Source organism: Crocuta crocuta, unplaced genomic scaffold (assembly GCF_008692635.1).
Source record: "Crocuta crocuta isolate KB4526 unplaced genomic scaffold, BGI_CrCroc_1.0 scaffold426, whole genome shotgun sequence".
NCBI lineage: Eukaryota > Metazoa > Chordata > Mammalia > Carnivora > Hyaenidae > Crocuta > Crocuta crocuta.
In genome coordinates this window covers 887338-914411 of record NW_027532452.1, presented here as the reverse complement: position 1 = coordinate 914411, position 27074 = coordinate 887338, and the positions used below count along the sequence as shown (strand labels likewise).

Here is a 27074-nt window from a genome sequence, read left to right as displayed (position 1 = left end):
ATTATAATTTCTAGCTCCATTCCTTTAATTGCAAATGGCAAGATTTCATTTTTTTATGGCTGAATAATATTCCAGTGGTGTGTGTGTATGTGTGTGTGTGTGTGTGTGTGTGTGTGTGACATCTTTGTATTCATCAATCAGTGGACACTTGGGTTGATTCCATTACTTGCCTATTGTAAATAATGCTGCTATAGGGGTTTGCTAGTATTTTCTTGAGGAATTTGAGTTCATCAGGGATATTGGCCTATACTTCTCTTTTTTAGTGGTATCTTTATCTGGTTTTGATATCAGGGTAAGCTGGCCTCTTGAATAAATTTGGGAGTTCTCCTTTGTTTTCTATATTTTTGGAATATTTTGACAAGAATAGGCATTAACTCTTCTTTACATATTTGATGGAATTTGCCTGTGAAGCCATTTGGTCCGGGACTTTTGTTTTTTGGGAGTTTTTTGATTATGGTTTCACTTCCTTTGCTGGTAATTGGTCTATTCAACTTTTCTGCTTCTTCCTGTTTCTGTTTTGGTAGTTTATATGTTTCTAGGACTTTTCCATTTCTTCTAGGTTGTCCAATTTATTGGCATTTAGTTTTTCATAGTACTGTCTTCTTATTGTTTGTATTTCTGTCGTGTTTATTTTTATTTCTCCGTTCTCATTTGTAATTATATTTGAGTCCTGTCTCTTTTTTTCGTTATAACTCTGGCTAGAGGTTTATGAATTTTATTGATTTTTACCCCCAGAGAACCAGCTCCCAGTTTCATTGATCTGTTGTATTGCTTTTTTTTTTTTTTTTTAGTTTCTATATCATCTGCTCTAATCTGTATTATTTCTTTCCCTCTGCTGCTTTTAGATTTCTGTTGTTCTTCTTCTAGCTCTTTTAGGTGTAAGTTAGTTTGTTTAAGATTTGTTTTTTCTTTGTGGCCTGTATTGCTATAAACTTCCCTCTTAGAACCACTTTTGCTGCATCCCAAACGTTTTGGACCATTGTGCTTTTATAATTTCTTTTTTTTTTTTTAATTTTTTTAATGTTTTATTTTATTTCTGAGAGAGAGAGAGAGAGACAATGTGAGCAAGGGAGGGTCAGAGAGAGAAGGAGATACAGAATCAGAAGCAGGCTCCAGGCTAGCTGTCAGCACAGAGCCCGACGCGGGGTCGAACCCACGAGCTGTGAGATCATGACCTGAGCCGAAGTCGGACGCTCAACCTACTGAGCCACCCAGGCGCCCCTGTGCTTTTATCATTTCATGTGTTTCCATGTACTTTTAAATTTTTTCTCCTCCTCCTCCCCTTCCTCCTCCTCCTCCCATTTATTGTTTAGTAGCATGTTATTTAACTTCCATGTATTTGTGGTCTTTCCAGATTTTTTTTCCTTGTCTTTGACTTATAGTTTTATAGCTTTGTGGTCAGAAAAGATGCATGATTGGGCACCTGGGTGGCTCAGTTAGGTTGAGTGCCTGTAGCTCGATCATGATCCCAGGGTTGTGGAATTGAGCCCTATGTAGGCTCTGCACTGAGCATGAATCCTGCTTAAGATTTTCTTTTGCTCTCTCTCCCTCTGCCCCTCTTCCTGCCCATGGCCCCCTCTCTCCCTCCCTCTGCCACTATCCCCTGCTCATGCCATCTTTCTCTTTCTCTCCACTTCTCTCTCTAATAGATAGATAGATAGACAGACAAATGTATGGCTTCAATCTTTTTTAATTTGTTGAGGCTAGTTTTTTGGGCTAATATGTGATCTCTTCTGGACAGTGTTCCATGTGCACTTAAAAATAATGTGTATTCTTTTGTTTTAAGATGGAATGTTCTGAATATATCTGTTAAGTCCATTTGTTCCAATGTGTCATATAGAGACATTGTTTGCTTGTTGATTTTCTCTTTGGATCAATCTGTCCATTGATATAAGTGGGATGTTAAAGTCCCCTACTATTATTGTGTTATTATTGATTAGTTCCTTTATGTTTGTTATTAACTATTTTATGTATTTGGGTGCTCCAGTGTTGAGTGCTTACAATTGCTATATTTTTTTGTTGTATGTCAGCTTGTTTATTTATTTTGAGAGACACAGGGAGCATGAGCTGGGGAGGAGGAGAGAGAGAGAGGGAGAGAGAATCTCAGGCATGATTCTCATGATTCTTTGCTGATTTCTTAGAGAAACCCACTCTTGTCAGCACAGAGCCTATACAGTCTTTGTTTTAAAGTTTTGTGCCTTACACGTGTTGTTACTCTAGTTTAATTTTGCATGATAGATGTCTTTCCATCCCTTCACTTTCAGTCTGCTGGTGTCTTTATGTCTTAAATGAGTCTCTTGTAGGTATCAGATAGATGGGTCTTCTTTCTTTTCTCTATTCTGTCATCCTGTGTCTTGATTAGAGGATTTAGTCCATTTGCATTCAAAGTAATTATTGATAGATATGTATTTTCATTTTATTAAGTGTTTTGTGCTTATTTCTGAAGATTTTTCTCTGTTCCTTTCTTTTTGCTCTTTTGCAGTTTCCTGGGCTTCTTTAGTGATCTATTTGGATTTCTTTCTCTTTATTCTTCTCATGTTATTAGTATTTTTTGATATATGGTTACCATTACCATTAGGTTTGTGTATAAATTTTCTGCATATGGCAGTCTGTATTAAGTTCATAGTTATTTAAGTTTGAGCCCATTCTTTATTTCTCTTTTCCTCACTTTTTAATTATATGTTGTTATATTTTATATACCTTGATTTTGTGAGGTCCTTGACTGACTTTTTTATTGAAATATTCATTTTTATTCCTTTTTTGTTTTTTACTTTTATAGTGTCTCTCCTATCCACTAGAATCCCTTTTACTATTTCTTGCAGGACTGCCTTAGCAGTCATGAACTCATTTAGTTTTTGTTTGTCTGGGAAACTCTTTATCTCTCTTTCTATTCTGAATGATAGCCTTGCTGGACAGTATTCTTGACTGTAGGTTTTCCCCATTCACTACCTTGAATATATCATGCTACTTACTTCTGGCTTGCAAAGTTTCTGTCAAAAAATCTCTTGCTAGCGTTATGGGTTTTCCCTTTTAAGTTACTATCTTTTGTCTTCTGCTTTAAACATTTTTTCTTTATTACTATATTTTGTCTTCTCTATATTTACTTGTGGAGTTTGTTCTTCCAGTGTTCAGAGTGCTCTCCAGTTTATTTATTTGGATGTGGATGATATCTAGCTATAATCATAGGATGGAGTGAACTCCCTGTCCTCCTATTTCACCATCTTCCTCCAAAATCTTCTGATTCTAATTTTTGTCTTTACATGTGATTGTTATTTGTATATACTCTCTGGTAAAATTTCTGTTAATTTGTTTCATTTTCCAAAGAAATTGTCTTTTTTTTCCTAATGAGTTTTGAGGGTTTTGTTTTGTTTTTTACTGTTGTATTGTAAGAGTTCTTTATATAGTTTAGATGTTAGTCCTTTGTCAGATATATGGTGTGCAAATACTTTCTTCAAATCTATAGTTTGTTTCCTTATTCTCTTGATGGGGTCTTTTACAGAGCAGAGTGAAAGTTTTAAGTTTTCATGAAGTCCAATTTTTTCATTTTTCCCTTAATAAATTGTGTTTTAGGTATTAAATTGCCAAGTAGTAGATCCCAAAGCTTCGTTTCCAGTGCTCTAGAAATTTTACAATTTAATTTTTTACTTCTTTCAAAAAAGTTTATCTTGAGAGAGAGTATCCACACATGTGCTGGGGAGCAGGAGAGAGAGAATCCCAAGCAGGCTCCACACCCCATGGAGAGCTCTGTGTGGGGCTCGATCTTATGATGTGAGGTCACAACCTGAGCCAAAATCAAGAGTCAAGTACCCAACAACTGAGCCACCCACATGCCCCTCATGTTTTACTTTTAAGTCTGTGATTTACTTTAAGTGATCTTGTATAAGGTATGAGGTTTTAGTCAAGGTTTATTTATATATTTTTATTTTTTGTCGTAAGTATAGTTTTAAAAGCTCAGGTGACTGATGATGGGCTAAAGTTGACAGTGGTTGAACTAGATGATCAGTAAACTCATTTGAGTCCTGAAAGCTTATGACTCAACTGTATTGAGGAGCATTAGTTATTAACCAGATCTTTAGGGATAAGGAATCAAAATGAATTTGATAATTGTGGCATAGTAAGGATCCTTTTTGGAACTCCGTATTATAGATTGGCTTAGAGTAAGAATTCTGTGCATGTAAGAGAAATTTTTCTCATCTGGGGTAAGTATCTGTGTTTGGGAGGGTGTGATGTTGGAGTGGTCCTAGAATTGAGAAAATGCTGCAAATTATGGCTTCTTATATACTGGGTTACTTTCTCTGTTCCTTGCTAAAAATTAGGAATATTTGCATTTGTTTTATTGAAAACTAATGATAAAAGTGTTGACTTTATTTTTTCTTAATGTGTTTTCTGAAGTGTTGTTATTATAGTGTGAACAATATAAATTAATGAAAATTTGATCCAAAGTAGTGTATATTTGTTATTGTAATTTTTCTCTTAGCTATACATATGCTATTTTATTAGGAAGAAGAGATATCATTACTTTCTAATATTAAGATAATTTGGACACATGGAAATGACAAATTAGATAACAAATATTTAAGTGAATTTATTAAGAAAAATATTAAATAATCATGCAAGATGAAATTAGAAGACAGGACAAAAATCAGGAAAGTAATGAATTTATTTACTTAAGTATGAATTTATTTACTTACTCATTTTTAACAAATATTTTAGTCTTTTCTGTGTGACTAGGTACTTGGGATATGTCAGTTAATAAAAGAGATTGTCCTTTTAGAGCTTACGTTCTAGCAAGGAGGTTAGTTCATAGACAGTAAATAGAAGTAAGTTATATACATGTTAGGTTTAATGAAATGGAAAAGAAATTAGAACTAGCTATGAGGAATTGGGTGTTGTGGAGGTTGGGAGAAAGGTCAGGTTTCAGTTTTTAACAGAGTGGCTGATAGAGAGGCTAATGAAAGTTGACGTTTGGACAGAGATTTGAAGGAGGTGAGGGAGTCTGAGATGTCCTGAAACATCATGAAAACAGTGGGAAGAGCCCTGGCAAATGACAGAAGGCGAGAATGTGTCTGGTGTGTTTGTCTTCTCAGTTTTATACATTAATCACAAATCATCTATGAAGCTCATAATGTCGGGCATATAATGGACATTTAATGAACATAAACTGATTTTTATAAATATCTTAGAGTGATAGGGAAACCCCAACTGGGATTTATATTGGCTTGTCACTATGAGATTATAAACTTTGTTTTAAATCCCTTCATAAAATATTTTTCTTGGTATTCTGGAGTCTGGCTTACTCAGGTCCAAATCTGACTACGTAAGACAGTCTTAGGTTTCTTCAGATTCCCAGAGTTAATGTTGTAGGCTATGTGTTAGTGGAAAATACTTTGAGAGTTTGTGTGGAAACCTTTATTATTTTAAGCTTATTTTTGTCCAGATACAGTACTTTGTTCTCATAGGAAAGAATGGCTCAAATAATTATTAGAATTTTTTATCTGATTTAATATGTTTTGAATACTATTCCTTCCTTAAAAATAGGTATTTTAGATTTTAGTTTTCATGAGTAGCAGTATTGTTTTTGTTTTTCTTAAAGTTCAAGTCCAGTTGTATTCTGTTTTTGCTAATGATTTGGGACCCTTATAACTATAAATTATGGCATGGTATACTGAGCTGTAGAGTAATGCTCTAAAGTGCATTTTTGACTAGTAGACTATATAGTTCCATACTATTCTGATTTGATAGTTCCAGTGTCTAAGTTTTAAGTTTATTCTGCATTATTCTACTATTATTTATTTTATTTTAATTCCAATGTAGTTAACTGACAGTGTTATATTAGTTTCAGATGTACCATATAGTGATTTCACAATTAACCGTACATCACCAGTGCTCATCACGACAAGTGCACTTCTGAATCCTCATCACCTATTTTACCCGGCTCCCCACCTGCTTCCCCTCTGGTAACCATCAGTTTGTTCTCAGTAATTGGAGTCAGTTTCTTGGTTTCTCACTCCCCCTCCCCCTCCCCCTCCCTCTCCTAGTGAACTTATGGGCTATTCATTGTAATACTGATTAAGTTAAGAAGTTGTGTTTTTCTGGTCTTGTTTAGCAGAAAAATGTCAGGGGCGCCTGGGTGGCTCAGTCAGTTAAGCATCCGACTCTTGGTTTTGGCTCAGGTCACAATCTCACGGTTTGTGACTTCAAGCCTTGTCAGGCTCCGTGCTGACAGAGTTTGCTTGGGATTCTCTCTCCCCTCTATCTCTCTGTCCCTACCCTACTTGCCCTTACTCACTCTGTCTCAAAATAAAACAACTTAAAAAAAAAAAAAGAATTTCAGCTTAAAATAATTAGACATATATTGAAACCATTTCTTTTTATCAAGGACTTTTGAAGAGAAAGTTATAAAATAATAAAAAGTAAAATGGTTATTTTACATTCGAATATGAGCCTACAGAGTTTGTTTTTGGTTTTATTGTTGATAAAAATCCATATCTGCTAGATGCTATTATGGTTGGCTCCCACTTTTAGGTTTACTTTCTTTACTTGTTGATGCTATTTCCAGTACTGTATAATCAATTGTTTATTTTTTAATTTTTAAAAATATTTTATTTATTTCTGAGAGAGAAACAGCATGAGCAGGCGAGGGTCAGAGAGAGGGAGACACAGAATCTGAAACAGGCTTCAGGCTCTGAGCTAGCTGTCAGCACAGAGCCTGATGCAGGGCTCGAACCCACGAACCGTGAGATCATAACCTGAGCTGAAGTTGGATGCTCAACTGACTGAGCCACCCAGGCACACCTATAATCAATTATTTATAGTGCATTTTGAACTTGTATTTAGGATTATCTTTATCAAATCACTCTGGAAACAAGCAGGGTAAAGATCCAGGGGGAAACCAGGAAAAAGGATGACTTATGAATGTTGATTTAACTTTTTAAAGTATTCTTACACATTTCTATCTTGCCTTTGTTACTTCCTGAATATTGGAATAACATATTAAAGATGTAGACCATTTCTTTAAAAAATCTCCTCTACTTCCTACTATATGGTTTATGGGGGGAGAAATACTGCAGTAGGATTATTTTTAGAGTACTCACGCACAATCAAGAATAAACTAATACATACCTCAATTTCAATGATTCCTCTTGTACCTGAGTGTACAATTCAGCACAATATAATACACAGTAATGCTGGGCATGACTGACCCTGGTTTTCACTTATAAAACATGGTGAGTATTGAGAGAAGTTTCATGTCGTAGTTGTCTTGTTTTCTCTGATTGTTTTATTACCATTAATTGCCTTTATTGTGTAACTTGTTCATAATTTGGAAGAGCAGCAAAAACCAAGAGAACTGGAAGGCTTACTTAAAGGCATCAAAATGCAGTCTATTCATTTAAGTTTTATGTGTATGTATTTGTATTGAATTAAGCCTTGCAGCAAGTTACTTGAGACTTTTTAAAAATAATTTTTAAAATGTTTTTAGCAAATAACTTTAAACCTTTCAGTGTCTTAAGATTTCCCTCCAGCTTTATAATCATAGAATTTGTTGTATAATTAAAGTATATTAAGATTTTGGTTCATTTTAGTTTTTATCTATTATGAATAAGGATAATGGAAATGAAGTTTAATGGGAAATTTTAATTTAAAAAATTATTTTGGGTCAAAGTGATCTGTATTTTTACTGTTTTGTTTCTGAATATGAAGCAATCATTACTAATGTTAATTATAGAACACAAAGTTATCAGAGTTTTATAATCAAATTTGTTATTAAAATGTTTTTATTAGTGCAAGGATTCTATAACTCTTAAACATTTTCATGTACAGATTTAAGTTTTGCCAATTGGAAAGTGTGTGGGATTGATATTTTATTGCTAAAAATAGGATACTGAAGTAAAAATTTATGTGTGGTAATTTAAATTTATTCACAAGGACCTTATTATTTAAAGAAAAATTTTGAAGTTTACATGTCTTTAATATGTAAGTGGAATGGTACATTATTTAGCTTGGTGAAAAAACTAAATTAAAGTATTTTAGATTCACTTAGTTGATAAGCAGGCACTTTCCTCCTCTCTAACTCTTCCGCACACATACAAACAGTGCAGGAATTTGCTTTCTTTTTCTGTTTTATTTTGGAAAATTTTTGTTTTCCTTCACAAATATTACTCTATTAATTAAGGACTTCTTAACACATTTGCCTTTGAAAAAATAACGTTTTTATAATATTTAAAAAATAATGATATAGTCTACTAATGAAATTATTGGCTGGGTAAACATATTAATTTTTAAAATTGTGTAGTCTACTTACATATGTAAAGTGATGATTTTAGTACTAATAAGAACTAACAAGTGTAATCTCATACTTATTATGGGCATCCATGAAAAGCTTCATACAAGTCATAAGGTTTAAAATATAATGCTGGTAGCTACCAGCTGCTAAAGAATTTCATTTACCAATTTTATTATTTTACTCCTTTGTAATTTAAATGCCTTTATTTAAAAAGTTTAACATAAGGATATTGTAAAGAATATAGTATTTTAAGATTAGATGGTATCCAGAACATACAGTCCAATGAGTTAGTCCAATGTAATTGGAGGAATTATTAAATGACACTGACCTCATTTCCTTTAGAACAATGAAAATTAATAGTTTCACGTTTTATTAGGCTGATATTCCAGATGTAGTGTACATTTAATTAAGTGTAGTTTCCTTTTAGTTATGGTATGTGTATCTGCTTTTTGTCGCAAATTCTTTCTAGTTTTACAGTTTTCCACATGTTTTCTTTCACCATTTATGATTTTTTTCAAAGCAGAGCTATAAGGACTTAAATCACTTTAGCATGCAGCAAAACAGTTCCCATTCAAACAATAAACGCCATTTTAAAAAGCCTTTAGATCTTCTGTCACTTCATAAATATAAATGTATAAAAACGTTATGCAGTTGTAGTGCCCACCTGCTAATTAAATGCAGATTTTCTCAAACTTGCTTAAAATCTGTCTGTTTGTTTCAACTCTGTGTTCAGAATACATATGGCCCTTGTGAAACTAATTATGCTTATGGAACAGCTGTTAAATTTAGTGCAACTAATTTTATCCAATATTTTACATTTTAATTGATTACCTGTGAAGAAATTAGCAAATTAACACTTATTGTACAGTAACTGAATGGCCTTTTATGGTTACTTTCAGATTTAACAAGTGAACCAGGCAGTGATGGAATAAAGACATTTCTAAGATTTTTAGATAGGAAAGTTATTGGTGGACCTTGATTATCTGGTGTGAAAATTTAGGAAGAATGATGAGTGATGCCAAGCATCTGTGTGTTCTGTATCTTAAACATGAGAAGCAGATTGGAAAGTAATAGCTTTTTCTTAGAATTTTGGTAACATATGGGCTTATCTGGATCTAAGAAGTCTTTGAAGATCTTTGAACTTGACTAAATGACTTAACCTTTGGCATAGTGGGTGGGTTATATGCTTTTTTTGGGGGGGGGGTGGAAACACTGGCATTCCGCATTTCTCTTCCTTTTTTTTTCTCTTCGCAATTGTATGTTTTAATAACTTCTCTTAAAAATCAGGGCACTAGTGATGATGATTGGGAATTTTTAAAGATAGACATGATGAGAATTCCAAGATACTTAGTTGAATGGACTACCTGTAGTAAAGTGGATTTAAATCTTTTGGTAATGTTTTAGAAACAAGTTTTGCATAGATATTTACTTTCTGTTTTATAGAGTTGTTTTTTTTTTTTTGAAAATGATACTGCAATCAGATCTTACTGGCAATGTGTTGTAGTTGAAAGGATGTGGAGAAACCGGGGTTTGGATTTCAGCTCCATCACACATTGGCTCTGTGAACTCTGAAAAGTTCAGAGTTCAGTTTTGTCAAAGCAAAAAAACCCCAAACCAACCCAACCAACCAAAAATGAAACAAAACACCCGAAAAACCCAACCCTGCCTCCACCCAAAGCAGGAAAAAAATCCGAAAAGAGGGGACAATAACAAGTATATGTTTAAATATTGTAGAGAATAACAGGTTAAAATAGATTAATACAGCCAGCATGCTTCTTAGCACATAGAAAATACTTAGTAATAATAAAGAAAATTTATGTCTGTAACATTGCTAAATAAGAGATATAGTAAGCAAGTATATCATTACACATATTATAGAGCACTAGCTATCATGATAAATGAGAGATTGTTTTTGATTTTTATTTACTAGGTTTGAATTCCAATAAGTCAGTTGTAAAACTTGATGTGAATTATAGGGCCAGGTAAATGTATCTGGAATTTTGATAAGAAACATTTCAGTTGGGGCACTATAAATAGGGAATTACTGTGTGAGGAATATACAAGCAACCCCTGTTTCCAATCATTTGATCTACCACGGCCAGAGGCTTGATCCTCTGCCCCTGGTGAGGACAGTTGATCTTGGTTCTGCAGTTTAGAATAATTGGCAACTATACTGATCTAGATAGATTTTTCTAAGGCAGATGTGGGGCCCATTAGTGACCAAAGCTGAAGAATATTAACCCATTGACTTCATCTTAGTTAAAATTAAGAATGTGTATGTTTTCTCCAAAGAAATAGCTTTATTGTTGGTGGGTGTATTTGAAATAGTCTTTTGGAATAAGGTATCAGATACTTTGTATTTATAGGCTTATGTGAATTGGATTGTAAAACCATGGTGATTTGTATGGTGAGTTTTAAATAACAGACTTATAAATGAAATGTCAAATAATTTTTTAAGGTTTTGATTGGAAAATTTTAAGCCTCCATTAAAAGAGAAGTATAGAACACCCTCATGTGCCATGATGTAACTTCATCAGGTGGTATTTTGCCAATATCAAGGCTTGCTTTTTAAGCTTCAGAATGGGTCCACAGTACCTTTTATCTATGGGTTATTTGGTTCTGGTATTAATACTTGACTCTTTACAATGCCTTATATACAAAGTGCCTCCACTCTGGCTGGTGGAACATGGTTTCTCCCCCTGTAGGGTATTCAGGATTTCTATTGCTTTCCAGTGTTCTTTTCCTTGGTCCTGTGGAATTTCACCGCATATATCTGTTGGTTAGAACTTGTCAGAAGATCTAGGGGAGTCATTGGCAGATTTCTGGGTCCCTCTCTCTCTGTCCAACTTCCTCCTCCTCCTTTTTTAAGAGAGTGAGCGAGAGTGAGGGAGGGGCAGAGGGTGAGGGATAGAGAGAATCTTAAGAAGACTGCATGGAACCTGATGGTTGTGAGATGGAGATTATGACCTAAATTGAGATCAAGAGTCAGATGCTTAACCCATTGAGCCATCCAGGCACCCCTGCCCAACTTCCTTCTGATGCCTTGCAAATTCTAGCCATGTTGGCCTACTTGAAGATCTGTCTCTGTCTCCTTAAGTCAGCAAGTCTGTGGAAGCTGTTTGGGTTCCCTCTCCTTGCTCTGTGGCTTGGGAACTTCTCAAGGGATTAAGTTGGGGATAATCCTAGGTTTCCCTTCCTTGTTTGCCTTTTCTTGGGTAATCACAGTTTTGTGCTGCCTTATTGTTCAAGTCTGAAATAGTTTAATACATTTTGTTTACTTTTCTAGTTGTTTATGATTAGATGGCTATTCCCATAGCCTTTAACATGTCTGTGTATGAAATGTCATTTAACTATAGTATAGATTATTTTATTTGTGATTTTTCTTTTTCTTTCTTTTATTTTTGGTCATTTCCAGTGAGAGTTTATCAACTTTATTAGTCTTTTCAAAAAATCAACTATCTTTGGATCATTAATATTTGCTTTTATTTCTATTACTTTACCTTCTTTGAGTATAATTTTCTGTTTTTTCCCCCTAATTCTTTCAATGGCTGCTTAGATTATTTTACCTTTTATTATTTTCTGATTATGTGTTTTTAATGCTATACATTTTTATCTTTGCTTTAGCTATATTATTTTTTATATGTCAAATTTTAGTTTTTATTCGGTTCAAATATTTAAAAAATATCCATTGTGGTTTCATCTGTTCCATGGTTACATAGAAAAAATTATTTAATTTCCAAATATTTGGAGGTTTTTCTAGTTTTTTCGTTATTTCTTGCTTAATTTCACTGTAGTCAGAGAACAATATCTGAATACCTTTCATTTTCTAACTTTTTAAATTTTAATTTATTTTTTTATTTTTTTATTTTCGAGAGAATGAGCACTAGCAGGGAAAAGGGCAGAGGGAGAGAATCTTAAGCAGGCTCCATGCTCAGCATGGAGCCCAATGTGGGGCTTGTTCCGCAAACCATCAGATCATGACCTGAGCTGAAATCAAGGGTTGGATGCTCAACTGACTTAGCCACCCACATGCCCCACCTTTTTTTAAAGATTTTATTTTTAAGTAATGTTTACACCTAACATGGAACTTGAATTTATAAGCCTGAGATCAAGAGTTGCATGTTTTACTGACTAAGCCTGCCAGGTGTCCCTGAACACCTTTCATTTTTAAATAGTGTTAAGATTAGATTTATGGCACATCATAAAGTTTATTTTAGGAAATACTACAGATGCACATTGTAAGAATGAATATTACACAATTTTGGAATGCAGTTAAATAGGTGAATTTAACTACCATTTGTTTAAATCTTTTGTATCTTCCCTTTTCTTTTTTCCCTTTTAACAGCTGCTCAATTTATCAGTTACTGGCAGAACTCATAGACAAATCCTGATTGTAGATTTGTAAGTTCATAATTATTTTATATTCTTTTTGGAGTGACCTCATCATCATGAAATATGTATTTCTACCAATATTTTTTACTTGGAAGTTTACTGATATATAATCTTATCATTTTTCTTCTTATTGGTGCTTGCACAATGTTTCCCCCATACTTTTTAGTTTCAGAATTTCTTTGTTTTATATTTAATGTGTTCACTTTGAAAGGTGTCTATAATTTGCTTTTTTTAGTCTGACAATCTTTTTCTTTCAGTTGTATTATTTAGTTTATGTTTATTGATTACTGTTATATTTGGATTTAAATCTCTCTTCTTTGTTTTCTGTTTGTTCCAATCCATTTTCCTTCCCCCTCCCCCCTTTTTTTTTTGCCTTCTTTGGTTTGATTTTATTGGAATTTTCTTCTCTATTAGCTTATTAGCTTACATGCTTTTAATTTACTTTGCCGGTGCTTAACCTAAAAATTGTAGCATGTTCTTGACTTACTAGAATCTAACAAATTAGTACTTTTATCACTTATTTTCTATAGCTTTGATACTTGAAGGATTATTTGACTAGATGTAACACTGTGAACACACTTTTTCCCCCTTAAGCTCCTTAAGGAAAATTAAAGGCATTGTTTTGCATTTATCTTGCATTTGAGAAAATTGATGCCAATATGACTTTATTTTGTTGTTAGTGAATTGATCAGAGTATTCTTTTTTCTTTATAATGTATTACTTCATCAGGATATATCTCAAGATATATGACTGTGATTGACTATGGTTTATCCATTTCCCCAGATATACGGTGGACCCTTTCTACATATAGATTCTTTTAGTTCTAAAAGTGTTCTTGGATTATATTGTAATGTTAGTTTTGTCACCTTTTTTTCCTTTTCGGTAGCCTCAGTTAAGTGGGGTGTTCATTGTCTACCCCTTATTTCTATTATTTTTTCTGATTTTGCTACTTTTATTTTTTGAAAGTTTTCTTTTTCTTAAATCTTTATCACTAACACTGTGTCTCTTATTCTGTTCTATATTTAATTAATGTTTGAGTATTATGTTATAGCCTCCTCTGCTTCATGGGTATTCTTATGGGGTTTATTTGCTTCACCTGAAAAATTTGATTCTAACATTGTTTTATTTTTTTAAGTTTATTTGTTATTTGAGAGAGAGAGAGAGAGAGAGAGAGAAAGAGAGAGAACAGGAGCTGGGGAGGGGCTGAGGGAGAGGATCCCAAAAAGGCTCTGCATTGTTAGTGGGGAATCCGAACCGATGCGAATCCAACGCGGGTCTCAGTCTCATCAATGACGAGATCATGATCTCTGCCAAAATCATCAAGAGTTGGTTGCTTAACTGATTGAGCCACCAAGGTGCCCCACTTTGTTTCTTTTTTCATGCATTTAACTCTTGGGATACCAATCCCTCACTCAGTCAAAAATCCACTTAGAATTTTTGACTCCCTAGAAATTTAACTACTTACATCCTGCTGTTATTCAGAAGCCTTTAGTGATAACCTAAATAATTGATTAACACATATTTTGTATGTTATAGTGTTTAAAAATTTTTTTTTTTTATTTCTGAGAGAGAGAGAGAGACAGACAGACAGACAGCATGAACAGGGGAGGGTCAGAGAGAGAGAGAGATACAGAATCTGAAACAGGCTCCAGGCTCTGAGCTAGCTGTGAGCACAGAGCCCGACGTAGGACTTGAACCCAGGAACTGTGAAATCATGACTTCAGCCGAAGTTGGACGCTCAACCAACTGAGCCATCCAGACACCCCCATTTTTTATATTAATATGATAAAATAAGCCTGAGAAAAGAAAATGTTAAGAAAGTCACAAGGAAGGGAAAATACATTTATAATTCTGTAATGCGTTTATTGAAAAAAATCTGCATATGAGTGGATGGATTCATGCAGTTCATACCCATGTTATTTGAGGCTCAACTGTAGTTGCCTTGTTTAGATGTTAGATTCTTTTTTGTTGTTGTTCATGATAATGCATAGAATTTTCCTGGATCTGCAGTAATAGGAAATTCTGTGAGTAGATTGAAGGTTTTAGGTGATGTATAAGGTTTCTTGAGTGGCACCTACATTATTAATATAGTGAGCTGGAAGTTTCTCTAATAAATGGGGAACTTTATGGGAAAAGCTAAGCTTTTTTTCAGATCCTTTGATGTCATCTTGTTTTATGGAACCCTGAGTTTCAGCATTTAGTTTTCTAGTTGTTTTCCACCATCAAGCCACCAGTGGGCACTTCCCATAGTATATTTCTTTCCTACAGTGTATACATCCTTTAAAAAAAATTCCTCTTGTTTTAGGTTTTAGTTGGATTTCATTTGGGGGTAAAAGTAGATGTCCATGTTCAAATGTCATCCTGACATGGAATTCATGTTAATTTATTCACTGTATAATTTTAAAACTTAATTTTAAGTACAGTTTTACTTTATGGTAAATATAGTCTTTATTTATAGAACTCTACTTAAGAGACTACTTGAAGTATTGTAGATTTTTTTAAAATATAAAATATTAGGGTATTTGTTTTGATTACATGTGTTTAGGACTTATTAGGCAATTAAGAAACTTGACGAATTGGTTTTTGAGGGCAGTAATTCATTTTATGTAGGATGTTATGGTGATTCTTCCTATTCTGTAGATATTGAAAGCATTTATCTGGTATAATAGGACATCTTGCTGTCCATTTATTGCTTATATATTGTGTGTTCTAGAATGCCACATTTTTTATCAAATGTTTCTTTGCTTATAATATATCTCCATTTTGGTTATGGTACTCTAGAGACTTCTAGAGTGATTTATCAGAAGGATATTTATTTAAAGAATGAGGGACAAATATCTTAAATATTAGTGTAGTTTAACTTTTTGTTTGGTCAGGGTAGGAAATCTCTTTGATCTGTTACTTTCTTCTTCATGGAGAGTTTTCAAATAAATAGTTAAAGTTACTTAATAAGTAAATGGGGTTGTTCATATGTCTGGGATGTGCATTTTACTCAAAATTATATAAAATAATTCTCATGACAACTAAGAAGTCTGCTTAATTCACTTTCAATCTTTGTTCGATTTTGTGGTTCTTTTTAACAGCTTTTAGTAATGTTATTTTTCCTACTTTTTGGACTTACTACCTTTTCTCCATGTGTTCTCTCCAGAGTCATTTTTTGCTTCTTGTGGCCTATAATATAAGCAAAATTAAGAGGCTCACAATATGNTGTCAGCACAGAGCCCGACGCGGGGCTCGAAACCACGAACTGTGAGATCATGACCTGAGCTAAAGTCGTATGCTTAACCAACTGAGCCACCCAGGTGCCCCTATACTGTGATATTTTCAAACTTAACTACTTTCCTTAAATTTGACATCATGGATGGCTTAACTTATAGTTCTCCTGTTGCTAGTATAGTTACATCAGCAACGTTTATAGGAGAGTCTTTCAAAATGGCATGGGTTGCATGTGTTGACATATGGTGAATAATGAACAAGATGTTTTGGAGAATGACAGGCATAGGTTTTCTACAGTGGAATTTTGTGTTAGGGAAAACCATGAGTGAGTTTGGAGATAACTGTTTATTTTATGAATTGGGTATATTAGGAGGAATGGAGACTGGGAAAGTAGGTGCTATGGGGAAGGGGTGCAGATAGTAATTGATATGTAATCCTTCTAATTGTGGTATCTAGCTTTGCTGTGATGGTGATAGAGTGATCATACTTTCTGGTTTCTCTGGGACAGTACCAACTTAGTCACGCTGTCTTTATGTTATAGTGTCCATCTTGACTCTCAAATATATCCCCTTTTATCCTTCAGAAGTTTGTATGATAAGTGATATGGTTTTTCTGTTAATAGCAAATCTGTGAAGAGCATGCATTTGGCTGCTGTGGGTTTCCTGTGAAGACATGAATTATTGGCCAAACTTATTACTATTTACCTTCCTTTATAAAATAAATATATTCAAACTTGATTAATCCTTATGCCAGTTTTAAGATTTTAAAGGTCTGTCAAAATCAGAATGCTTCACTTTACTGGTTTAGCTGTAGTATGATGGAAACATACTTAATATGCTTCTGATTCAGATTTTACTCATTCATTCAGATTTGCACATCCCTCAGTTATGTCTAATTGCCTGCCTGCCTACTCTCGGATCACTTGTCTTCTATCTCACAGTTCAGCTAGGTAACCCTGAAAGTAGTTATCACCCTTTTGTAGATAAGGAAACAGATGCCCAGAAAGGAAATAATGTGTTTAAGGACACTACTATATAAGGAATTCTTTATTTTTTAACTTAATACTTGTATAAGCTTGAGTATATTAATAATAGGTACATCTTTTTTTTAAGATACAATGAAAAAACATGATTTCACCCAAATCTACCTCATTTGTAATCTATGAATGGTTGTACATTTTTGTCAAACTGTATTTTCTGGCTAAAGGGCAGACCAGTAAGAAATGAGTTTATATTAAAGATTCATTAAAAAAGAGAATTCTTAGTTTGTTGGTAGAGTTTAAGCTAATGTTAACTCACTTATTTTTGTTACTCCACATTGTCATTAGTTAAGTGAAAATTAATTGCAAGAATCATATTTTATTTCTGAACAGTGTAGAACCAAATTAAAATAATATACTCTATGTGTATATACAAAGAATATATATGTATATAGGGGCCAAGGATCTCACAAAAAAGGCCCCCCTCCATTTTTATTGTCACAGCTTTCTTTTAATAGAAGGCTTTAAATTTTATATGATTATTGCTTATAGATTTTAGAATAATCTGTTAAAATTTTTATATATTCACATATAATAGAAGATTTAATTAGAAATGAATAAACTGACATTTGTGGGGGAAATAAATTATGAGGATAAATTAAAACTTAATGTTGAAGGACACCTATGTGGCTCATTTGGATAAGAGTCCCACCTTGGCTCAGGTCACAGTCTCACAGTTGATGACATGGAGCCCCCATTGGACTCTGTGCTGACTGTGTGGAGCCTGCTTGGGATCTTGGAATTCTCTTTCTCTCCCTCTCTTTCTCCTTTTGTCTCTGCCCCTCCCCTGAAGGTAAATACCCTCTCTCACCCTCTCTCTTTTTCTCTCTCTCAAAATATAAGTAAACTTAAAAAAAAAAAAACTTTATGGGGAAAGAAGTTACGTCAAAATTAAGAGAGGGAGTAATCAAACTTGAAGAGATAGAAATTTTTTATTTTTATAAGTTAGGATAATAACCCACGTTGACGTCCCTAGCAATAAATATTGTAACTTCTCAAAATCACATATTAAAAAAAGTTTGTGACTGTATTGGAAAATACTGCTTTTCATTCAATGAGTAAACCAATTAGGGATGAAAGAGGAAAGACATTACTACTACTGAAATCCATGTAATTCTCTTCAAGACCTACATATGTCCTAAATACTTAGGACTAATTTATGCAGTCTCACTATCATTCACATTATTTTGGGGGAAATAATTTGTATTCGCTCTTTTCTGTTTTCCTTTGTCAGTCTAGCTAGGGATTTACCAAATATATTGATAATCTCTGAAAACCAGATTTTGGCTATTTTGTTTATTGCTTCCTATTGTATTGATTTTTCCTCATTATTATTATGTTTTAAATATTTTATTTATTTCTGAGTGAGAGACAGAGACAGCATGAGCAGGGGAGGGTCAGAGAGAGAGAGGGAGGCACAGAATCCGAAGCAGGCTCCAGACTCTGAGCTAGCTGTCAGCACAGGGGGCTCGAACCCATGAACTGTGAGATCATGACCCGAGCCGAAGTCGGATGCTCAACCGACTGAGCCACCCAGGCGCCCCTTTTCCTCATTATTTAATGTTTCCTTCCTTCTACATACTTTGTATTTACTTTCCTCTTCTTTTTCTAGCTTCTTAAGATGAAACCTTAGGTATTCGATTTTAGACCTTTCTTCTTTTCTAATATAAACACTTAAAGCTTTAAGTTTCCCTCTAAATATTGCTTTAACTCATCTTACAAATTCTCCTATGTTGTATTTTCATTTACATTCAGTTAAAAATATTTTCCAATTTTTCTTTTGATTTCTTACTTGATCAATGAATGAATTATTTAGAAGAGTATTTAATTTCTCTCTATTTTTTTCTAGATATTTTTTTCTAGATGTTTTATTATTAAACTCAAGTTCTGTTGTGGTCAGATAAATATATTTTGTATGATTTCTGTTTATGAATTGATCCTGTGATCATGATGAAGTATTTTTTTTTTTTTTGGTGATCCTTTCAGTTTTTGAAGTCTAGTTTATCTGGTATTAACGTATTCATTCCAGCTTTTCTGTGCTTACTGTTTGCATGATACAGTAAAACCTTGATTTGTGACCATAATTCTGGAACCATGCTTGTAATCCAAAGCACTTGTATATCAAAGCGAATTTCCCCATAAGAAAAAGGAAACACATATGATTCATTCCACTACCCACAAATATTCATATAAAAATGATTACAGTACTGTAATATAATACAAAAGTAAAAGAAAATGCAAAATATAAAGAAAAATAAACAAATTACCTGCACTTACCTTTGAAGACCTTCATGGCTGATGTGAGGGAGATGAGAGGAGGGTTATTGTGTAGGATGACTTTCACTATCACTAACGGAATCACTGCTATCTATTGGCTCTGGAATCTTTTATTTTCGTGCAACTTTAAAAAGAAACCTATCCAGTGACACTTGCTTTTTCCTCCTTTTGAGGGTTTCGCAGAAATGTGACATTGCACTGTTGTTAAACAGATTCATTACGTGCACTGCTACAGCCTTAACCAGGTCGTGCTATTCTATAAAATTTTGCACTATTGCACACATTTTACATATCATCTTAATCTCATTTGAAGTGAATGATTTCTCTGCCTTTCCTCCTCCTCCTCTGCAGAGGAGATGCAGATGTACACTTTGTATAAAATCTTGTAATTTCGGCCACTCACATACCTCTTTTATATGTGTTTCTTCCTCACTTGATGTGTTCCTTCCTCACTTCCACTGTAATCATCTCTTCCTTCAACCTTTTTTTTTTCTTTTCACCCTTTCTGCACAGGGTCCATTTTATATGCTCGCTGTACTTTAGTACAGTAATAATAAACCCTTGTCATACACCATATTTAATGTAACTGGCAATAAAGCAGCAGAGGAAAAGGGTCTGTATCTGCAGGCAGACTGACCTAGAATGAAGCAAAGCCTCTCTCAGCTCACTCTTGTATAGAAAAGCAAAGGACTGTCCAAAGGTACTTTGAAGTGACAAAAAATACACTAGTGCCAGTTGTGGGTACCTTCCAACGTTATGAAAAATCATTGATTTCTGCCAAACACTGTGCCCTGAGACTGAGCATCTGAGCGTGGGAGATGATCACACACAATCCTGCAGAGATAGAGAGAGAGAGAGAGAGAGTATGTAGTTCTGTGATGCTTTTTGATTCATTTCGACAATTTCTTTTTATTTAAGGTATTTATTAACATTTAAGGTATTTATTGATGTATTTGGATTTAAGTCTATTATCTGATATATATGTATTTTATGTATTTTATATGTATCATTTTATGTATTTTATAATTATATATATTTATGTTTGTTCCTCTGATTTTTGTTTCTTTGTACTTCTTTTCCAGCATCCTTTTAGATTAATGAATATTTTTGAAATCCTTGTTTAGGGACACCTCGGGGCTCAGATGGTTAAGTGTTGGACTCGACATCGGCACTCAGGTTGTGATCTCCTGGTTGTAATCTCAGGGTCTTGAGATTGAGGCTCATGTCAGCTCCATGCTGAGTTTGGAGCCTGCTAGAGATTTTTCCTCTCTGGCTCTCTCTGCTCCTTCTCCACTCTCAAAATAAGTAAACAAGTGTTTGAAAAAAAGAATTCTTGTTTAGCTCATGTTTGGTTTTTTAGCTATACATATTTACATTTCTTCTTTTTTTTTCTTTAAGTGATTGTTCTAAAGATTATATAGATGCTCTTACCATTTCTGTGTACTTAGAGTTGTTTTTTTCACCATTCATGTGAAATGTGGAAACCTTAGGTCTCCATGAAAGTAGATAGAATACATATCATCTCTATTAAAAAAAAAAAAAACCATCGGGGCATCTGGGTGGCTCAGTAGGTTAAGCGTCCGACTTTGGCTCAAGTCATGATCTCACGGTTTGTGGGTTCGAGCCCCGCATCGGGCTCTGTACTGACTGCCAGCTCAGAGCCTGGAACCTGCTTCTGATTCTGTGTCTCCCTCTCTCTCTGACCCTCTCCTGCTCACGCTGTCTGCCTGTCTCTCTCTCTCAAAAAAGTAAATAAAATATTTAAAAAATTATAAAAAAACTATCTACTTTCATTATAAACTCTACAGTGAAACATTGTATTTTTTACTTTAAGTACATATATGTATTTTAAATTAATTAAAGGAAATATTTTTTTATATCTCCCCATATATTCATCATTTCCAGTGGTTTTCATTCCTTCCTAAATATCCCAAGTTTTCATCTGTCATCACTCTCTTAATCCCGAAGAATTTATTTTAGAATTTACCGTACTACAGATCTACTGTTGATGTTTATGGTTTATTCTTCCCATCACCTTAAAAATGTCTATGTTTTACTTTCAGTTTTTGAAGGATATTTTTGCTAAATGTGAAATTCTGGTTTGAATGTTGTTTTCTTTCACCATGTTAACTAAGAACTTTATTCTACTGTCTTCTGTTCTCCACTGTATCTGGTGAGAAGCCAGCAGTAATGGGTATCATTGCACTCTTCCCTGTATATAATATTTTCTGAATACTTTCAGGATTTCTCTTTACTTTTGGTTTTCATCAGTTTCATCAGTACTCATGATCTCCATATTTATCTTGGGGTTCACTAAACTTCTAGGATCTGATAATTTGTTTTTCACTAAATTTGGGGAAATAATAGCCACCACAAAAAAAAATTGTTCTCTATTATTTTCTCTACTTCTGTGTTTTACCATGTTAGACATTTGGATATTGTTATGGAGATCCTGGAAGATCTATTTTTCTTATTGACAGTCTTTCTTTTCCTCTTAGTTCTTCAGTTTGGGTAATTTTGATTTATTTATTTCCAGGTATACAGGTTCTTTCCTCTGTTGTTACTTAACTCTGTTGTTAGTAATTAGTAGATTTTAATCTCACTAAGCATAATTTAAATTTCAGATATTATATTTTTTAGTTATAGAATTAGTATTTTTTTCATTTTCTAGTTTTCCTGCTGAGATTTCTGTATTTATTGCAAGCATAATTATACTTTTTTTTCTTAAGTAGTTTATTGTCAATGTGGTTTCCATATAACATCCAGTGCTCATCCCCACAAGTGCCCTCCTCCATGTCCATCATCCCCCTTCCCCTCTCCTCCACCCCCCNCATGTAGTATTCCATGGTATAGATAAACCACATCTTCTTGATCCATTCATCTGTTTATGGACACTTAGGCTCTTTCCATGTTTTAGCTATTGTTGAGAGTGCAGCTATGAACATTGGGGTACATGTGCCCCTATGCATCGGCACTCCTGTATCCCTTGGGTAAATTCCTAGCAGTGCTACTTCTGGGTCATAGGGGAGTTCTATTGTTAATTTTCCTCAAATAATTATACTTTTTTAGAATCCTTGTGCTAATTCTAACATTTGACTCATCTCAGGGTTAATCTCCACTGACTATCTTTTCTCTTGAGATTAGATCACATTTTTCATGCTTTGTTATATTATCTAGTACTTTTATCCTGGGTATGGTAAATGGTCATATTTTGAAAAGTCTGGATTCTGTTATATTCCTAAAAAATAATGATTTTTTTGTTTGCTTGTTTGTTTTAGCAGGAAATTTAGTTGAATAAAAATTGGAAAGTTCCTGTCTCTCTGCGTACATTTGAAATTTTTAGTTCTTTTACCCTTAGCTATTTGGAGTTTTCCCCTCATATGCATAATGTAGGGGTTAGCCCAAGATTTGAGTAGAATATACATCTAGAATTTGTGGCTTTCTCCTCTGAATCTTTCAGGATTCCCCTTTCATTTTCCTTTTGTGGTGGTTGCCCTGCATCTACTGGTTTTTCTGGCAGAAATCCTAAAGTTTTCTGTTGGAGTTTTAGCTGCCCTACATGGCACAGACTTAGCCTTGCCTCGGAAAAGAAGCTAATATAAAAAGGGAAACTTTCTTGTTTCTCTGTTCTTTTCCCAAGTGTTGGCTCCTTACAGAATCTGCCTTCCTTTGGTCAGTATCCAGTGCCTTCAGATGTTTTTTATAGTGCTCAATAGGAGAACTAGTCTGGGAGAGGCTTTCTTGTCAGTATAGATCCTGTCAGTAAGACAGGATCTGAAATCTTTACTTTTTTAAAAAAACACATAGAATATCCTATCTAATACTGACATTCAATACAAAGAATGGCTAGATGAGGGTAGAAGAGAGGAATAGTTTTGTTGTAACAATTAGAAATAAAAGAGTTGAATAGCTATGGAAGCCGAGATTGTAGGAATAGGGAAGATCCTACTTTTGGAAATTAGCTTAGATACATTTAGATTTGTTATATTATCTGGGGATACTTGAGTAATCAGAACTTGATTTGAACCTTTAAGACTTACACTTATAAGACTTTTTGACTAAACCTTAATTTCCTTTAAAGTTGACAATATATATTTCCCTTATATCATTTTATCTTATTTTAAAGTTTCTTTATTTTGAGAGAGAGAGAGAGCAAGAGGCTATGTCTACATGAGTGGGGGTGGGGGGAGAAGAGAGAATCCTAAGCAGGCTTAGTGCTATCAGCATGGGGCTTGATCCCACAAACTGTGAAATTGTGGCCTGAGCTGAAATCAAGAGTCAGATGCTTAACCTGCTTAAGCAACTGAACTACCCAGACACCCCTCCTTTGTGTCATTTTAATTTAGTGTACCTCTTCATAAAGAAGCCTATACAAATGCTTACTTCACACAGTTACTAAATCTGTAACTAAAACTAAATTCTTTTCTTTCAGATAATTTTAAAGAATATTTGCATTTTATAATACAAAATATACACTAACTGAATGTAATAAACTCTACTTATTATAGGTCTAGGTCAAGACCTCGTCCACGTTCCCATAGTCGAAGCAGTGAAAGGTCCAGTCACCGAAGAACCCGTAGTCGGTCTCGGGACAGAGAACGACGTAAAGGCAGAGATAAGGAGAAAAGAGAAAAAGAGAAGGACAAATGCAAGGACAAGGAATTACACAACATCAAACGTGGGTAAGTTGAAGCAAATCTTAAGCAGTGATGACTCAGTGATTCCATGGCAATATTCAAACAGTTTTCATTCTCTGAGGTTTTAGATGGATAAAAGAGGAGAATATAGTAGATAAAGAAAAAAGGATAAAATCAAAATGGTTATCTCAGGTTTTTACTGTTCTTCCTTTGTATTCTTTTTTTCGTTTAATACTTACATAACAAACTTTAGAAGCCGAAATAAATGGCACTATCAAAGCATAGTATGTCAATAAAGGAATATTTACATAATTCTTCAGGAAAGTTATATTCAATTTCCTTAGCATGAATATGGATTTCAAATTTAAAGACTAGTTCATAATTAAAAATGTCTATTAATTTATTGTAAAGCTGTTAGGCAAAAAGGATAAAGGTGGAGGGAAGGAACCGTGTGATTTACTGTGGGTTAGGCCTCTTTCAGTATATAATGGGACTTGGCCGGTGTTAAGGTGTGTATTTTAGTGTGAGTGTATGTGTGTGTGAGGCCAAGAATTTATTTTTTCCAGAATTGATATTATTGAAGCAGTTATTCAGGCTTTGTCCATTTGGAGGTTGGAATCCATTCATAAGTAACTGTTTATTAGAAGATGCTAAAATGAAAAAAAATCTTGGTTGGTAGTATGAGTTATAACTTCTTGTTTATTTTATTCAAGACTGCCATTGGGTCTTTTATTATATGAAGTAGAACATTTCATATTTATCTCCCTTTATGAGCCTTTCTACGCCCCATGTATATTCATTGTGATATTTCAGTACAAAAAATGTTTTTCTTTAATGGATCAGTTTACAGTGTTAAAGAGCTTACTTATCAAGGTCTTGAATGTAGTTCCTTGAGATCTTGATTCTATGAAGAATTCAGTTTATTAAAGAATATGGAACTGACCTCATTTTCACAGTTGTCTGTTAATTTTTTATTTTCAGATTTATAGTGATATTACTTAGATATGCCAGATTCCTTGAAATGATAAATTTGTAGTGGATTTTGGAAGAAGATAACATTATTATGTGACTTTTTCCTTATCACCTCACAACTGTGAATGCATGTAGACCAGTTATTGTGGTCCTGCAAAATTCTGAGTTCTGTCTTTTTCTAGTTTTAAGGGGTATTGAATATTATAGGAGAGGAGATAGGATTGGATTTCTGGCCATAAGGATAGGGAGGATGCGTTAGCTAGAGTAAGAGAGTAGAATTAAGATCAGAACGGATAGGGGAGAAATCTGTTGGTAAAAAGAGAAAGTCAGGAGGATGATAGATGTGAAGAGAGGATATAGAGTAGGTTTCTGAGACTGGAAGATATGGACTGAGGATGAATAAATTATGTCAGTCAAGGAACTGCTTTGCTTTTTGTTCTTTTTTGTTTTTCTTTTGGTTTACACTTTAGATAGTACATGGCTACGAGAAGACTGAATATGATTTTTACTAGCCATTACATTTTTGCTTTCTGCCCCACCAGAATAATTATACAGTTGTACAAAATTGATATTACATGACGCATTATTTTGAGGATATTACATAAAGCATTATTTGAGTGCATGGATAAAAAAGGGAGGTTGGGTGGTTTCAGGAAAGATTCTCATATGGGTAACATCAATCTTGAAGGTCTGGGCCAGCTAGCTTTACAGGTTAGATTCAGTGTTTACTATGTTTAAGGGACTGAATCCTTGATGATAGGTCTACAAGATAATGTTATATTCATCATTATTTTTTTTAAAATCTCAACAAAGGAATGAACAAGGTCAAACCAAGAAGGGTCAGGGCGCCTGGGTGGCTCAGTCAGTTAAGCTTCCAACTTCAGCTCAGGTCATGATCTCAGGGTTCATGAGTTTGAGCCCCGCATCAAGCTCTGCACTGATAGTGCAAAGCCTGCTTAAGGTTCACTCTCTGCTCCTCCCCCACTTACACTTGCTCTCTCTCACAATAAATAAATAAATGTAAAAAAAAAAACCCCAAACCCTACAATAGGTGTCAGTTAAACAACTCTAGGAACTGGTGTTAAAAAGCTGTGATTAGCTTGATTCAGTAATTTCCATGATTTTAGTGGACCATAATATAGAGTGGTGTCGTATCAGGGTATTCTCTCTCCTGGTCAGTGCTGAGGATACCAAATTCTTTCCTTTTGGTATAATCTAAAATCAGGATTTTTTTCAGGTCAGTGTACACATTGAATATGGTAGTGTTTATATATGTACAGATGCACCCTGCTTTGCTTTAGAAATAATTTACCTTTCTGTTTTTTCCTCTTAACATGTTTACTTCCTAAACCTGTTTTTTTAAAGACATTCAGATCAGTGAATGTATCTTATACTCTTTTTTTTTAATCATTTAGAGTACCTAGTGTACATGTTGTTAACAAATACTGATTGGTTTTTGATATATACATTCATGCATTCATTTGTTTGCTTGTTCAGTCAACAATATTTAAATACCTTATATTTGTTAAGTATTATGTTGGTAATAGGGACATAATAGGAGGCCAGTGCTACTTGGAGAGTTCATGCAGATGGCAAAATAAGCGTAGATGGAAGGTGTGTGAGTAATTACAGTGAAATCAGGTGGATGTTTCACTAGGAGGTTATAGAAACCTTGTTATAGAAACAAAAGCAAACATGCTTTTGGCCATGGTAACAAAACCTAACCAACAGCAGCTTGAAACAAGGACAGCAAATTTTTTGTCAAGGGCTAGTTGGCAAATAACTTAGGCTCCTTAAGCCACGTGTCTCTTTTGCAACTACTGAACCATGTCCTTTTAACATGAAGGCAGCCATAGATAATGTTAAATGAATGATATGGCTGTATTGCAATAAAACTTTGTTTACAAAAAATGGGTAAGATGTCCCCCACACGTTGCAGTTTGTCAGCATCTAGCTCAAACCATGAGCACATACGTTGCTAATATAACAAAGAGTTTAGAGGTAAGCAGATCTGGACCACTTTTACCCTTCCAGCAGGCCAGTCTCACATGTTGGCTTTCATTCTCAGTCTTCACACATTGTGGTTGTAAGATATTTCCATCAACAATAAGCTGGTTGATCCAGACTAGTCAGCATTTCAGGGAAGATCTCTCAGAAGAAGTGGTATTTATACGTTGAAGGAAGGAAGAGATGAGAAAGAATGTATGTGCAAAATGAACTTCCTGTGGAAAGAGAGGCAAGCAAGGGGTATGGCATA

At 34.2% G+C, this 27074-nt stretch overlaps 1 protein-coding gene across 1 annotated transcript in view; it reads left to right on the top strand.

The window, feature by feature from the left end:
* RSRC1 (arginine and serine rich coiled-coil 1) overlaps positions 1-27074 on the top strand; it is a 414718-nt gene that overhangs the window by 83788 nt on the left and 303856 nt on the right. Inside the window, exon 4 of the mRNA XM_077779431.1 lies at positions 23717-23890. Within this exon, the coding sequence (XP_077635557.1) occupies positions 23717-23890 (174 nt within the window). The remainder of the gene's footprint in view (positions 1-23716; positions 23891-27074) is intronic.